We start from the raw sequence: 17,251 nt of genomic DNA, 5'->3' as shown, positions 1-17,251 counted from the left end.
ACTGAATAGCACGGATCGTTAAGTCTTTAACGTGTTATAGTTTACACCGGAGGAACTGCAAACAATCTGAGAGAGGGAGAAACCCGTCAGCTACTAGAGGGCACACTTGGTCCAAAAATGTACACACACTCCACAAAAACTCTGCAGTGCCTGAGGAGTGTTTACTCGCTCCAGTCTTCAGAAGGGAAACTACCTACAGATTTACTTTTGAAAGACTTTCACAGGCATCACAAACATTTGTTTATATTACACTCGTATCAATTTGGCAGATTTTTTTCTTCTTAATCCGAAGCAACCACCACTTCTTTGTGTTTGTATTTCACAAATTTCCTTACCACATCTTACAAGAGCTGCACGACAATCACAACAATCCTGTACAATAGGCACAGCCTTTTCATTAACATAATCTCAGTGAAATATCCTCTGTCTGTATACTTTACACGCAAACAAAACAACTCAAGCTGAGAACTTTATTGCTGATTCACTTTATACCACACCGCCTTCGAATTCTCCAGAACATGCTCTAAAACTTTATCGTTTCTATAGCAACAGCCTACACAGGGAATTGTATGTTATTATATTGTATAAATGTAATTGTAGTCCATCATACTCTACCATGCTATTTATAATAACATACTTTTGTTTAATTATTATTTAATCTTTTTTTTTTAAGATTAAGGCAGGGGGCGGGGGGCACTTCCATCAATCATCATTGCAACACCTGATCCCTAGGTGGCGGTAATGTACAACTCGGCACAGAAGAAGAAGAGGAGGAGGAGCTGGGGGAGAAAAAGCAAGGAAGAAGAGTGTTAATGGTGTTTACTGCTCATCTGGAGAGTCACCGCCATCTTTCTGCAGGGGGTTAGAAGGTACTGCTCAATGGTTTTATTTGTCTATTTGTTTGAACTTTACACTTTAATATCAGTTCAAATCTGTGCGTGTTTGGCTTTTCCTCTAAAAACGAGATTTTTGAGAGTTAGCATTTTTCATTTCTGCTCTCCAAACAAAAAACATCCAAACGAAAAAAAACAACGTTTATTATATTTAAATAATACTAATTATAAAAATAACAGCGTTTATTATATTTAAATCTGTAATTAGTAGTTATTTGTTTTAAAAGAGAGATTATTTTCTGTGGGAGATTGTGTAAAATGTACATATAGGGCAGAAGGGTTTGCATGTGCCTTTACTAAATTCAATAACTTGACTTTTGATAGGTCACTTATGCACATACTTGCTCATTAAAATGGCGGGTGCTTGCGTCTTCTTGTTCAGCTTCTTCTTCGTCTGTAAGACAGTGTTGTACTTGAGCGCCATCAAGTGGTACTTTTATGTAACTTCACCGGCTCCGGGCGAGTGAACAAAAGTGTGAATCTCATTGGGTGGCCAGTTTCTGCTGCTTTGCCGCCACGTGTTTTATGCCCGAGTGTGAAAACTCATTGACAGCGGCAGGAGGCGTTAAACAGACCGTTTTGAACCGTCCCCGTGTGAACAGGGCTTTAGGTGTTCATTGTGTGCGTTGTAGTGCGTTGTAGTGCGTTGTAGTGCGTTGTAGTGCGTTGTAGTGCGTTGTAGTGCGTTGTAGTGCGTTGTAGTGCGTTGTAGTGCGTTGTAGTGCGTTGTAGTGCGTTGTAGTGCGTTGTAGTGCGTTGTTCCTGTCGTGGAAATTAGACAACACTCACAGACTCGTCCTCTGAAGGTAAAAAGGTTTATTACAGAAAGATGGTTAATACAGGATAGAATAAAGCAGGACAAAATAATGAGAGCGTTCTGAAGTCCTTGTACTAAACCACTACTATATATATGAAACTCAGAGCATGACATCATTCTGTGTACCGATAAGAAGCAGTTTGAGGCAGTTCAAACAGGCTTTGTTTTAGGATCTTAGATGATGTTTAGACGAGCCTAGAACAGAAGAACATGTTTGTGTCTCTGTAAGCAGATAAACATTCTGATCTCAGTGACATCACATGGCCTTCTGAGTCGTTATCCTCACATGAGAATGAAACAGAACAAGAATAAAACTATTTCAAAGTAGAAATGAATAATTTCCCTCACAGTGTAATGAACAGAATCTGCTGTTTGTTAATAACTGGAATCTGTTCTGGGAGCGTCCTAGGTTGTTTCGTCCTGATGGCCTGCACTCCAGCAGCCTCGGAGCGGAACTGCTGTCTGACAACATCTCCAAGACGCTACACACCAAGTGACTGTCTACCGTAAGCACATCTTCCAACAATAACAACGTTCATCATAAGCAATGTTCAATTAATAGTCCAACACCTGTAGTACATTCTATAGAGACTGTGTCTGTTCCCCGAGCTATACAAATACATAGACAATTTCAGAATGTTTGTTTTAGTAACCTAATTAACCTAAAATTAGATCATACTGAATGCACATCCAGCACCTTTAATCAGAAGCTAGAACTATTAAACATTAGATCTCTTGCGTCTAAGGCTCTTATTGTTAACGACATCATTACTGATCAGGAATGTAATTTAATGTGTTTAACGGAAACTTGGATTAAACCAAACGAGTACATGGCTTTAAATGAAGCCAGTCCTCCTGAATACAGTTATGTACATCAGCCTCGTTCAACTGGTAGAGGAGGAGGTGTTGGTCTCATCCATAGTCAAAATCTAGTCGTCACACATAAACCTAGTCATAAATTTAATTCTTTTGAAATTCTTTATACCAGCATAACTTATGTAGCCACAAAAAATGTCAATTCCTCTAATTATTATTTACAGACCCCCAGGGCCATATGCTGAATTTCTTAGTGAATTTGCAGACTGTATCTCAAACCTGGTTGTGTCTGTAGATAAAGCATTAATCGTCTGTGATTTTAATATTCATTTTGATATCCAGAAGACCCTCTGAGAACAGCGGTTGTGTCCATCTTAGATTCAGTAGGGATTAATCAGAACGTAATCGGACCTACTCATAATGGTGGTCACACTCTTGACCTCATACGTACGGATTAAATATAGAAAATATTGTAATACTTCCACAGTCTGAAGTTGTCTCCGATCATTCTTATCTCGTTCATGATACGTATGGATCATATTTCCACCTCGCCACCGCATAAAATGTACTTTCACATCAGCTACTGCACCGAGCTTCATCAATAACCTCGCACAGACATCAGTTAGATTTGGATCACCGTCTGATCCGATAGAACTCGATCAGGTGACCGAATCAACGCTCCGCTACACGCTAGATCAGAGGTGCCCAAACTAGGGCCTGCGGGCCAAACTTGGCCCTTCACAGGAAAAAGTTTGGGCACCTCTGCGCTAGATAGATCAGAAAATGTTGTTGGCATTAAGGGAACGGTCCTCTCCTGGCTCAGGTCTCATCAGACCGATTGTTATCAGTGTTGGAGAAGATTTTTGATAGAAATAAAACACAAGGGCAATAAAATATGGAGAATGAGAATTTATTGAGAATAAGGGAAAGAACAGAGTCACACTCTCTTCCTTATAGACAATGTCTCTTAAAAGTTAACTACAGCAAGGCCTAGGGCCTGACCAAAAAGAGGAAGTGCAGCACACAGCACACACACCCAAGAGCATGAACACACTCACACACACACCCAGAGCAATCAGAATAACGACGTAATGGCTAATGATTATTTTACTAAATCATACAGTACATATGCTAATAACAATGCAGAAAAAGCACACAGGTGATAAATGTCCTCACTCAAATACATTTATAATCTGAGTAATAACCCGAAGTATAAAGAACTGCAATGGGTATTAACTGCATTACCTTGAACAAACATCTTCAAATACCACACAATTCTTAGTATAATGTGTTGCAAATAGAGCTGCAACAACTAATCCATAATAGTTGATGATAATCGATAATGAAAATCGTTGACTGAGCAACCCTCATCGTGAGTCACAAAGTGCGCTTCAGCAGCATGGACCCCACTCACTACACACACACACACACACACACACACACACACCTGTGTTCATACAAGCCCGCTTTCTACACAACCCCGGATCATGCTGATCGATGATGTAAGGATTGAGGATGTGGTCATTTTCTTTAATCACACGTCTATCATTAGAGAATCTGCATCGTGTGATCAAAAACAGAGAACGCGTGTTAATTTGTTAACCATTAAAACCAGTGCCATTATTGGTTCTTAATGGTATCCACTAGACATAACATGGCACCAAAGCAACAAATTACCAGTAGACCTGTTTTTTGTTTGTTTTTTTACAGCAGGGAAATTCCTATTTCCATTTTGGGAATAAATAAGAACAAAGTGTAACCAAATAATGAGCTAATAAAATGATTTATATGTAATTTGCATTCCGTCACAATCTGGCAACAATGAGAAGCTGTGTTTTTCTTTGTCTATTTTACTTTAAAAAAAAAAAAACTGTACAATATCTGGAGGAAAATACTAAAATAGTTTTATTCAATTTAAATGTATTAAATATTGACATCATTGCCTACTGGATTTCCTTTTTTATTTTAGTAATAAATATATAAATATATTTTAGGAATAAATCATAGCAAACTGTGATTAAATTCATAATGAACTAATTAATGCACAGAAGAAAAAAAACGTTTCAAATGCACTCGATTGTTCAATCTGGCAACAATGAGAAGCTTTTATTTATATTTACATAAACTTCTGGGGGGAAATACTAGAAAATACATGTATTAGATTTAAATTGGTTAATTATTAATTGCATCATTGTGGATTCCTTTTTTTGCACCTTTAACCAACAGTTGAATAATTTAATAATAATAAATGTGCAACAGATCTGAAATGAATATAAAATATTATTTATTTGTTTACTTGTTTGTTTAAATGAAAACAACTAACGACAATTCCCCTCCCTCCTCACCATAAGTCAATGGTGCAACAAGGTATCTGGACTAGATGACCTATCTGGCCTTTGATTGGGCCTACTGCGTCTTCTGATGGAGATGTAAAACGAAGTGCGTGAGTTTAAAAGACCTGTGTTCCTGTAGGTGTTGAGAGGATAGTGTGGAGGATACGTTTGGTCCGGATCAGGAGGATCCTTAGGCTCTTGCCAGAGTTTCTGTGCATGTGGTAAGTGCAGGAGTCAACACCTGTTTCAGTGTTTATTTACAGTCACAGCGTTTAACCTCACGCTTCCTACCTCGCCAGGCAGATCATGTCCGAGGTCAAGGCACTCAGACAGCGAATAAGAGTGAATAAGTTCAGACGTTACTTTAACGCATCTGTGATCTCTCTCTACACATTCATTACGCACCGGTTTCACTGACCGTGTTTAGCGTGCAGCCTAGAAGGAGGACAGGGTGATGGCGGAATGGCTAACCCTGGCATAGGGCACGGCCAACAGGCTGCAGCTCCAGACCCGGAGGTACAGATGCACAGTTCATCTAATTAAAACTTGTCTATTTTTTAAAACTACATTAAACCACTCCGCTAACGATTCATCAGTGACTCGATCACTTGAGTTTTATTCCAACACATTCCTGTTTTATTTTACTGTGTTTCTATTGGTTTGCAGACAGAGTGTGTTCTGTCCATGGATAACGGTTTTAGATGTAAAACAATGTGCGTGAGTTTAAAAGACCTGTGTGTTCCTGTACGTCTTGGCGAGACGTAACCATCTGATCAATAGGATCAATGTTATTCCAGCAGTTGTGTTCCTGTAGGTGTTGGCAGCTCAGGAGCAGAGACGAGCGACTCTGATCGCAATCATCCGTGATCTAAGGCAGCAACTTCAGCACATAGGGTAAGCACACATTCGTAGTCAACACCTGTTGAAGTGTTTTATTTACAGTCACAGAGTTTAACCTCACAGTTCCTACCTCGCAGGCAGATCATGTCTGAGGTCAAGGCACTCAGATCACAGATGTGTTGTAGTAACATCTGAACTTATTCACTGTCTCTCTCTCTCTACAGGTTCATTACGCACCGGTTTCACTGACTGCATTTAACGTGCAGCCGAGAAGCTGACGGAAGGTGAGCTGCATGATGGCAGGCTGATCGCCGATCAGAAGGTACTACACTGAAATACTCCACCCCGGTCAGAGTAACTCTTCTGCACTGGAGCTTTGTAGATAGAAGTTGTTTTAGTTTGAGATGGCGTCATAACCCTCAGGTTCGAGTTTAAAGCAGAAGAAGCGTTACAGGAACTTGTCATTAATATCTCACTGTGACCCGAAAGCTGCTTGTTGGATGTTTAATGTAAGATTAGAAAGTTCAGCTGGTTTATCTCCTCTCAGGTGTGTGTAAAAGAGAACCTGGCTGTGTCCTTGCAGTGTGTGATTTCTATTTCGTCTGTCTTTTCAGAAGGAGGTGGAAGATTTGAGGGGCCGATTTTTATTTTGGTTTTTGTTAAATAAAAGGTTTCTTTAAACAACCAACACCTGCCTGACTGTACGAGTTATTTACATGAACCAGTCGCAGGAACGTCTTGCTATAAGGGATGTGAAAGTGATAATATCTTTTTGTACACAGCGTAATAGAACTGAGGCATCAGGAATCCCAAATATAGTAATGAGTGGGCAAGGATTTAAATCTACTCTGACAATAATGGACATGACAGTAAAGAAACCAGTCCAAAAACCATGGAGATCAGGGCAAAAGAAAAACATATGTCCAAGATGACAGGGAGAGCCATGGCATTTATCACACTTGTCCTCTACGTCTGGATACATCACAGAAAGTCTCGACTTTAACAAATGGACTCTGTGTAAAACTTTGAACTGGATGAGTCCAAGATGAGCACAGGAAGTGGTAGACTGTACCCTCCCTATAGCACGTTCCCAACACCCCTCACTTATCTGTACTCCTAACTCCATTTCCCACGCATTCTTAATTTTGGTACTCGACTCACTACCTAACGCCAGAATAAAATCATAAATCCTAGAAATCATTCCTCTCTGATGTGGATTGAAGCCACTCAACCCTGTCAAATGCTTTTTCAGCATCTAAAGAAATCACAATCTCAGTCGAATGCTTTGAATAATTTATAGAGCGTACGTGTATTGAGAAACAACTGATGTCCCTTTATAAAACCGGTTTGCTCTTCAGATATAAGGGATAACGTTCTCTAAACGAGATACCATTACATTCGCCAACACCTTTACATCTGCATTAAGCAGAGACAGCGGCCTATAAGAACCACAGGAGGATGGATCCTTACCCTCCTTAAGAAGCAGAGCTATAGTGGCTTGTGTCAGAGTTGGAGGCAAAGACCCACATTCCAAGGATTCGTTGAACACAGATAAAAGCAATGGAGCTAATTTTCCAATAGATGCTTTAAACAATTTAATCGGAACCCATCCGGGCCAGGAGCTTTGTTGCACTGCATAGTTTTAACTGAATTCAAATTTCTTCAAGAGAGTGGGGAGTCCAGTTGCATGGCAGTATTCGAATCAATAACAGGGTTACAAAGGTCTTGAAGAAATGCATTCACTTTAGTATCGTCTGCAGGAAATTCAGATTTATAAGGTGAAGAGTAAAACCATTTAAAAGTAGCATTAATTTCCATGGGCTCTGTAGTGACAATATTATAAGTGTGCGCGTGCTAATCTTAAACAAACTTGTGCGCGTGCTGCGACGGGAAATACCGGTTTAAAGCGTGTTCGCGTTAAAGTCTTGCTGAAGGTGTTAAATGTCACAGAGCCACACTCACGACCGTCATAAACCGGTTACTAACTTGTTGATTTGATCATATCACATTCCACAACACTGATTAAAGCTGAGGTTCTGATTCTCACAGGGGCCTCTGTTACTGACTGTTTAATACTGTCTCAGTTCTGAGATTCATTTAATGTTCAGTCGAAGTGAATAAGTTTCATATTTAGTGTAAAATTAGTGTAATCCACCTGTTTCTAAATTACAATATATAGCACATCTATCATGTGCACACTGAATATTCAAGTCCCAGATGTTTCTAAAACCACACAACCGTATGTATATATGTATGTGTGTGTGTGTGTGTGTGTGTGTGTGTGTATGTGTGTATATATATAAAACATAATATAATATATGGAATCACACACACCTCTACTGCATCCTCCAGGAAACACGTGAAGGAAACCTCACCTTTCCCGGCTTCTAATACACTCATTCATCTGCTTTAAATATACTTTTTTTCTACACATCCTCAATTCACAGCACCTGTTAATTCTTTATTTCCTTTTTTCTACATCACTCACTCTATCTCTCTCTCTCTACTAAACTGATTATACACAACCTCAGCTCACCCTTAAGACAGAACCGTTAAGTAAAATTTTCCTTCAGTCATCAGAACAATACATTAACTCTGACTTGTTTGATAGCATTTCGCTTCCGTTCTTGCGGTTTTGTAAACATAGATCATACGGACGCTCTGATCACAGGCTTGATCTCGTATAGCTCGTATCTTTAACCCTGCAATTACATGGTTTTAAGCTAAATTAAGCTATTTAGATCGTCAACACTGTACGAAACATTCCCAATAAAATCTTGGACAAATTCTGTAACAAATTCATGCGCGTTCTCCGTTTTTGATCACACGATGCGGATTCTCTAATGATAGACGTGCGATTAAAGAAAATGACCACATCCTCAATCCTTACATCATCAATCAGCATGATCTGGGGTTGTGTAGAAAGCGGGCTTGTATGAACACGTGTGTGTGTGTGTGGCTTTTACCTGCCAGTTGTAATACAGGTGGCAGAGTTTGTAGGTGAGTCTCTGCATGTGGTCTGGTTTGAGGACACTGCTGTCGTACACCACGTTGTAGTGAGTGGGGGCCACACTGCTGAAGCGCACTTTGTGACTCACGAGGAAGAAGTTGTACCTGACGAATCAAGCCATCAGCGTTTATAACGCCCCGATCACAACCTGAAGCTGCGATCAGAAAGACGCGTAATCTTCACCCATGGCCTTGATGGACTGCGTGAACTGAGGCACTTCATAGTTGACTACGCTCAGCAGCACGCCGTCGCCCACGCCGTCTCGATACACCATGATGCGTGACGGCAAACATTCGTTGTATTTGAAGTAGGCCTTCAGCGCAGCTGAGGAAAAGAAATCAAAACAAAAAGCCATGTTTTAATGCGCTTCTTAACTGAAGCGACAATTCTAAAATCGCTCGCTTTTTCTCCCACGTTCCGTCAGACTGCAGCGTGAGTATTTCATCCTGAGTGTAAAGTCGGAATTCAAAGAGACTGCAGTGTAACGAGGTCATTTATGAGCATGATGTTCCTCCCAGACTGCATTTCATACCCTGCACACTTTGAAAACCACCTGAGAGAAGGACGGTGCTCTCATGGTTACAGAGCAGCTGCACATAGCATACAGAGCACATAGCATACAGAGCATGGCCCAGACACTTTATGAGGAGGATGAAGGTGGCGGTAGCAGCGAGGAAAACAACGTTCAGAGGATTCAAGACTAAAAAAGTGTGATTCTGTCCTTCGATTGGAAGGAAATGGAAATACAGAGAAGAGTGTGTGAGATTAAGAGAACCAGCTCAGGCCTGAGTAAAGAATCCTGAGATGCAGGAAGTAGTGTTAAAAGTCTCTGAAATTTCCCACCACTGAGCTGAAAAACTCTTGTTGGATTCATAATCTTTACTGATCGTTTGTAGTGGTAACAATATGCAGATATACGAGGGATTAAAAAATATCAACAAATAAAGAAACCATGAGCATGCTACTATATGCAGAAAGATAGACAACGACAGGATGGTGCAATGTGACGCACCACGAAGCTAAACAGGTCTTCCTGATGCTTTTTATTCCTTATACCACAGCAATTTGACAAATAAACATTTTATTCATTAAAAGAACGATATTGTACTTTTTCTCTCTCCTAAAGTTACGGTGAACCACAAAGGGTAATGCCCTCTCTTCTGAAGACTGGTGGAAAAGTTCAAATCTAAAATCTAGTTCATTAAACACAACCCTTCTTAAAGCTGTTTACAGAGTCCACACAAGTCATGCTTTAAGTACCTGGACATGCCCGGGTTGAGGCTGGCCACCAGTGCACCGATGGATCTCTTTCCTGCGGCACTGTCGTGGTAGCAGTCGATACCAACATCAGGTGCTTCAACTGAAAGAGCAGGAGAAGTCACTAAAACAATGTTTTAATAGAATAACATCAGGGTTAGGAGGTGCCACTGTTGATCAGTTACAAGATCAGATATGCTTTTAAGTGATGATTTTGGTTGTAGTTAAAATCCCAATGCCGGATATATTTCAGTTACTTGAAAAACTCCCAGTGCTTGAAGAACAGAACCGTACCGGGATCTCAACGCTCCACGGCTCTCCTTCCATCTTCCAGTTCATCTGCAAGGAGATCTTTGGGGCTATGGTCATGAGGGTCTGAGGTCTGCTGAGGGTGTGAGCCACCACACACTGGCTTGGAGTGGGACAGTCCACACTCAGGGACTGTGTGGGGTGAAACGACTTTAACAAAGAAAATCAAACAGCAATATCCTTAAACATTCAATTAAAAAAAAAAATAAACAAACCACAGTTTCATTAGACTTATTTACTAGAAGTGTCATGATCCGATACCCATCCAATATTGTTTTCTTTAAGATCTACAAAGCTCATTATTTTAAGTGAAGCACTTGTTTACCATTAAACTTTCATACAGAAACCCATACATAAAGTATGAATATAATGAATTCAATCCTAGTGAAAGAACAGTCACGTCTCTTTTACATGCATCACTTATATGATTTGATTTCTGTTATCTCTGATGGCTGATCCACTGTTTTTTTTTGCTGCTATCAGGTCCTGGATCAGTGCCATCTAGGGATGCACGATTATGGCCAATATGGTAATCCCGATTATTTAGATTAATACTGAGATCTCGATTATCACGATTATTCAGTGATTTTAGTGATAACATTTTTTTTTATTGCACTTTCACATTTAATTTCTCTCATGCCACAATACAACACACAAGTAGGCATGAGAAAACTTGAGCTGGTCAATTATGATAGAATTTAGGAACACAGTGTGAGCCATGACACATTAATTTACCTTCTGATAAACTAAATCTAATATTTTCAGTTAATTTTACAGACTGTATGCACAAAACAACCGTTAACCTGTTTGGAGTGTGCTCGTCTTAAATATATTTAAAGCTGCACTATTAGACATTTCCACTGTCATGGTTCTGGGCTGGAGTCAGTTCTCGAACCGCTCTGTGTGTATTGTGTAGATATCTGAATAATCTCATATAGGATGTGATTGGGTGAGTTCATTTACCCGTCAGATGCAGAGCGCTTTAGTTTAATGGTGTTCAAGATTTTTACAGATGATACGATCCAGATACCAATCTTTATTTATTTAAACTTTAATCATACAGTCTATCATAAACAGTGAAATGTAATCTCTCTGCTCATGGTCACTGTTAACTGAATTAAAATAATAGCAATAAGATACTGTTGGTTAATTGATAAATAAACAAACATAAAATATTTATTTTTAGATATCTTAAAAACAATAGAGAGTCCTAATTAAAAGTAGACTAACACAAAAGTGATCCATATTAGGAAAAAGGCTAATAGCTTTCAATGAAATAACGAACTATGCTTAATGTCAAATTGATATTAAATGCAACTCATAGTAATTACACATTTCATTTATATTTAATGAAGTTATTTATATATATATATATATATATATATATATATATATATATATATATATATATATATATATACACACACACACACACACACACACACACACACATATATATAATATATCTCCATCCATCCATCTTCAACCGCTTACTCCTTTTCAGGGTCCTATCCCAGGGAGCATGGGGCACAAGGCAGGGTGCCAGTCCATCGCAGGGAACAATCACACTCACACACCCATTCATACACTACGGACACTTTAGACACGCCAATCAGCCTACCATGCATGTCTTTGGACTGGGGGAGGAAACCGGAGTACCCGGAGGAAACCCCTGCAGCACGGGGAGAACATGCAAACTCCACACACAGGGCCACGGGAATCGAGCCTGACCCTGGTGGTGTGAGGCGAACGTGCTAACCACTAAGCCACCATGTGCCCAATATATATATATATATATATATATATATATATATATATATATATATATATATATATATATATATATATATATATATTTATTTATTTATAACTAAGCACATTTTCTGTCTTTACATTTTAGTAGTTTTATTTTTGTCTATCTGTTTTAGATCGTTTCCCCAGTACAGTGTCCATGTCTTCTGATAATGTTTTGGGGGGATTAAATCAGAACATGGAAACTGGAATTGACTTTTCTAGTGATATCTGGCAACCGTGAGTTTAAATGGAGTGAATTAGAGTTAGTGAAGGAGAGCGGCAGTGTACTGTATGTTTACAGACGGAACAGTTGCTACTCTTGATTATGATTGGTGAGGAATTTTTTTAATAAAGAAGTTTGAATTAAACCCACCTTGTAGCGTGTTAATGTCATGATTCATTGTCAATGACAATAAATGTCATTGAATTAAACCCACCTTGTAGCGTGTTAATGTCATGTCATGATAATGTCTTTTGACCTGGCAGCTCGAGGGCTAAAATGCTAACTCTGTTTCCAGGTTTTGGCACTACAAAATGACGTCATCCCTGCACTGCCCTATGGTGATTGGCTATAAATGTAGGAAGTGCTTGATTTGATCTGCAGCGGAGTTTTCTATTAGCGGAGGACGAACTTTAAACTTCTTGTCATTTTAATATTTTAAAATGTCATTTTAATATTGCAGTCGATCATGTTCATTTAATCGTGGGCCGTCAAAATCGTAATCGTCATTGATATTCCATTAATTGTGCAGCACTAGTGCCATCTATATTATTTTCCCATTGTAATGTGGGTTTTTTCTTCTCCCCCCCTTTATTTTATTTATTTTTAAATCCTTTAAGTCCTTTCAATCATATATTTCATATCACATTCAAGCAGTTATCTAATCAGCCAATCATGTGCCCGCAGCACACTGCATAAAATCATGCAGGTACAGGTCAAGAGCCTCAGTTAATGTGTACATCAGACAACCATGGCATGGTTACTGGTACCAAATGGGCTGGTTTGAGTATTTCAGGAATAAGGCGTTTCCATCCACACACAACTGTTGCTCTCTCAATGTTTTTTGCACCATTCTTAGTAAACTCTACAGACTGTTCTGTGTGAAAAGCCCAGGAGATCAGCAATTTCTGAAATACTCAAACCAGCCCATCTGATACAAACAACCATGCCACGGTAAAGGTACAGAGGTCACAATTTTCACCCATTGTGATGCTTGACGTGAACGATAACTTTTTATGCATTGACGTGAACGTTAACTCAAGTTCTTTTTATGCATCGTGCCGCTGCCCCATGATTGAATAACTACATGAATGTGAGGGTGTTTCTAATAAAATGGACAGTGAGTGCATTACGGTGTTTCTAAGCAATACAATACATTTTCTATACCTTAACCCCTAAAAAGTACGGATGCTAACCTGAACATTTTCAGCATAGTAAAATACTTTAATATTTGAATCCTAAACAAACTACATGGTCACACTTGATTCTACCCAGTGTGTGAGACCCACCATCTGAACCTGTTGCACCGCTCTCTGCTGCAGAGCTCTCAGCAGAGCCTCCTGTCGATCATCGTACTCCATCCTGCACACAGAAAAAAAATGAAATGGCGGGGGGGGGGGGGGGGGGGGGGGGGGGGTGTTAATGCTGCAATTAAGACATGATCCTTGCTCAACATGGCTCTGGTTCAAATAAAACACGCACAGTAACCACTGCCTTCCGCTATGAATGAAAGAAAAGCTGTCGAGAAGCTCTTCATTTTAGAGCGTGCAGTTCAGGAAACACGTTTATTTGCAGAGACCATTGAAACGTTTGTGCCTAACTGATGGACTGCAGCTGAATACGGACAATATGAGAGCAAAGTTCTGCACTACCTAATCGACGAGGACCGCTTTAATAATTTGAAATTAACAGTGCTACACACTAGCGTCCCTTTCATGAAGCTCACGAGGAGTGAATTTTAAAAAGAGCCCAGGACGCAGTAATGGCACAGGCTACAATTTCTTTCTAAACACTGGTCAAGTGTGTTGGCTCACATTCCCGGCCTCTGAAAATGGATGCCCACGGGCACTTTGTTGAGGGTCTGCAGCAGTGAGTGAGCGACGTCAGCGTTACGGCGCGTATGGGACAGCAGCCAGATCAACAGAGGCATGCTGGTCATCAGAGGAAGACCTCGCATCTCTTTAGACCAATCCGCGTCACATGGGTTGTACTCGTACTGCGCACACACACACACACACACAAACTCTACTCAGCAAGAGTGCGACACGTGTCGTGTACAGTTGTGTTCTCTGTGTTCTGTGGTCCCCCTTACTGCTCTCGCTCCCTGTAGGATCCTCTCAGCAGGAAGAACTCTTCCAGTCAGATTCAGCAGCTCGTTCTCAAAGCTTAGACCCCATGTGCTGAGTGTAGTCTGAACACTGGCATTCCTGGAAGAGATTCACTGAAAAATTCAGCAGTGTAAATTGGTATAACGTTCATTTCAAACATTTAATCGTACACCTTCAGATCAAAAGGCTTTTAAGATCATGAAAAACATTCTAGTCGGGTGTCCACAAACTTTTGATCGGTAGTGTATATCCATCATTAAACTTAAGAATGATACAATCAGAAAAACCATCACGCTATATGTTCAGCCTCGTGTTGCCCGGGATAGTCTCTGTAAAGTAAATACACATCCCTTATATGCATGCTACAAATATTTGTAAAATTTGTCTCTGGCTTGCACGTTAATTATAAATTTCTAAATGTAAAGAATGTATAAGTTTCTGTAAAGCTGCTCTCTGACATCGTACGCTGTTAAACACGCTATTCAGACAAAAGCAGAATTGAATTAATAATGCAGTCGCTTTTATCCAGTACCTGCTCATGTTGTTGATGAATCTGTTGAGGCGGTTCTCTCACTGTTCTGGGGTCAGTCTGGTGTGAGTGGAAAGGTCCTTCATGATGTTAAAGTCGTGCGCATCTTATCAGTCAGACCTGAGCAAGTTACAACAATTAGTGCGATAAGAAGCAGACAATGATTAAGCGCTCTGTGAGGGAGACCTGTGAGGTAGCAGAACTCCGGGATGAGTAAGACAGATCCTGGTGGAGGAGCTGCTGCAGGACCCAACCTCCTAACGTGACTGACCAGCAGAACCTGGTTCCTATCAGTGATCTGCAGATCATATTCCTAAAAAATATATATTATATCCCACAAAGAAATTAAGACGGGAACAAAGTCAGCAGTGAAATGAGGCTCCTTTAATACTGTTTAAAAAGCATCTCAGGGAAATTCCTCAAGATATCAAGTGAGAAATGCCAAGAATACATTTCTGGAAAAAGGGCATCTACTTTGAAGATCCTAAAAATTAAAAATTCATATCCTAAATTATTTTGATGTATTTTGGATGTATTTTTTTCGGGGGGTGAATAAAGAATGAACGTGTCTTTAACGTTTGACGGTAGTGTATGTTTCCAATGCAAGTGTGTGTGCTGGGTGTGCTGGGTTATATCTTATATAGGTCTATTAGGTTATACACGTGTCTATATGCAGTGGTTGTCAGTAAATATACAAGAACTGTGGCTGAATATCTAGTATATAGTTATTTATCTCTTTATTTTCCTTTGTTTTCGTAGTATTGTTTTGGTATTATTTTTTTATTTTATTTCCATTTTATTAGATTTTTTCTGCCAATCGACTGCCCACACTCCAGTCCAGTAGGTGGCGGTAATGCATCTTTAGCATTAAAACAAAAAAGAAGAGAACTATAGCGCCTTAACCCACACTGCGCATGCGCGAAGCCGGATGACTCAGCCATTAAACTAGTAAAAGAGCTCTAATTAGCCAGTGAAGCTAAATGTCGTTCTGCCACGTCCACTTATAAAAGTAAATCATGCAGTATTCTCAGACTGGGCAGTTATTGACAGAGTGAATTCATCGTTTTAAATAGAATCAAAAATAACATCGACCTATTTGCTAATCTCATTTCGATTAGCTTGCTCATTAATGACACTGCGCATGCGTGGACTGGACTGCCTCCTCAAAAGCTAGCACCGCTAGCATATTTGTATAATATTAACATTAATATTGAACCAGAGTGAATAAAAAAAGTTTTAAAATGTTATTTCTCACTTCTTCTCGTCTTGTTGTTGTTCTCCGTGCGGGTGCGAGTTATCTTTGGTCGGTTCCTCGATGATTCGGTCATTAGTGAACCGGGCTCCGAGAGTGAATCAGTGCGCCATCACCGCCTGCTTCATACTGATACACCTGAAACACAGGTGTTAACACCGTTAACTACACAATACAGAACAGAACCGAATAAACTCACTTTGGTTTGGGTCCAAACGGGCCAGAACTAACACTAACATTAACACTGCTTTCTGCTCTTCACTTCGACTTCGACTTCTCGCGCTCGCGGTGACGTCACCAACGTAACGGACGTTGACGTAAATGTGAGTCTGTGAGGAGAAAATAAAACAAAATAAACCCAAATATTATTTCATAAAAAGCTTCATTATTCTCTTCTTCTTAAACACGATAGAGGATAAGATATACAAATACATAAAAAAAACAGCTTTATCATTATTTTAAATCAAATCCACTTTAAAAGTGCTCCTTTCTAATTACATTTTAATTAAAAATATACTTCATCTTACTCTTGTTTAATTTAATTTTTTTAAATTAATATTTAATTCATCAATGATTATAGACAAGTTGAGGTTTCACGTTCTTTGTGCTTTATTATCACAAATACACACTTTGTTTAAACTTTTGAGTTTGGACACAAAATGTAAACATTCCTCATGAATCCAGAACATTCATTTATTATTATTTAGAAAGTAATAATTAAACAGCTGAATAAAATGATCATATTAATCACTTGCAACATTTAGGATATGAATTTCTTGTATTAAGTGAGGTTTTTAATTATACACAGATATAAATATATTTTATTTATTTGTAGTTTTCATATTTGACTCAGAACATTACACTACATTTATTTCATCAACAATTTATCAAGTTGTTTTAAAAAAAAATATTTATCTGAATAATTGTCCAAGATCAATAAAAATATTCAAATAATCTATCAACACCATCAATACATCTCATCAGTAAATTAAAAATCTACATTTATGCAGCTGATCTATTGACTGGTTTATTGAAAGTTTTACAGCTTCGACAGGTAAAGAAGCCGTGGCTTT

General features: G+C 39.2%; 1 protein-coding gene and 1 long non-coding RNA gene across 7 annotated transcripts; one reads left to right on the top strand and one right to left on the bottom strand.

Moving 5' to 3' along the window:
• The first annotated feature begins 566 nt into the window (after positions 1 to 566).
• Positions 567 to 6,387, top strand: LOC108261724 (uncharacterized). Of its 5 annotated transcripts, none has more exons than XR_008395122.1 (5): positions 567 to 869; positions 2,120 to 2,216; positions 4,999 to 5,080; positions 5,159 to 5,753; positions 5,924 to 6,387. It is a non-coding gene; the product is annotated as an uncharacterized LOC108261724 (long non-coding RNA). The 5 variants fall into 5 exon arrangements; XR_008395121.1 differs by having other exon boundaries at positions 4,878 to 5,080; XR_008395119.1 differs by having other exon boundaries at positions 4,878 to 5,753; positions 5,924 to 6,021; positions 6,314 to 6,387.
• On the bottom strand, positions 6,296 to 16,587 carry LOC108261334 (piwi-like protein 1). Of its 2 annotated transcripts, XM_017462240.3 has the most exons (9): positions 16,416 to 16,587; positions 16,182 to 16,316; positions 14,930 to 15,046; positions 14,382 to 14,496; positions 14,104 to 14,285; positions 13,579 to 13,651; positions 10,261 to 10,425; positions 9,970 to 10,069; positions 6,296 to 9,033 (listed from the first exon to the last, which is right to left on the bottom strand). In XM_017462240.3, exons 3-9 carry the CDS (start codon positions 14,935 to 14,937, stop codon positions 8,870 to 8,872), a joined length of 807 nt encoding a protein of 268 aa, XP_017317729.1. In that variant the 5' UTR covers positions 14,938 to 15,046; positions 16,182 to 16,316; positions 16,416 to 16,587; the 3' UTR covers positions 6,296 to 8,869. The 2 variants fall into 2 exon arrangements, with proteins under 2 accessions (XP_017317729.1, XP_017317731.1); XM_017462242.3 differs by lacking the exon at positions 16,182 to 16,316 and having other exon boundaries at positions 16,378 to 16,587.
• Positions 16,588 to 17,251: the final 664 nt, after the last annotated feature.

Source organism: Ictalurus punctatus, unplaced genomic scaffold (genome assembly GCF_001660625.3).
Source record: "Ictalurus punctatus breed USDA103 unplaced genomic scaffold, Coco_2.0 Super-Scaffold_100068, whole genome shotgun sequence".
NCBI classification, from domain to species: Eukaryota; Metazoa; Chordata; class Actinopteri; order Siluriformes; family Ictaluridae; genus Ictalurus; species Ictalurus punctatus.
Note: the sequence above shows the minus strand (reverse complement) of the source record. Positions and strands in the feature narration are given on the sequence as shown.

Bases quoted from the DNA above. Each gene is read 5' to 3' on its own strand.
- LOC108261334 (XM_017462242.3), bottom strand. The intron at 10,426-13,578 runs GTGGGTCTCACA...TCTTTGTTAAAG, and splicing joins CGGTGCAACAGGTTCAGATG to TCGTTTCACCCCACACAGTC. The intron at 9,034-9,969 runs GTACTTAAAGCA...TCTTTTCCTCAG, and splicing joins CTCAACCCGGGCATGTCCAG to CTGCGCTGAAGGCCTACTTC.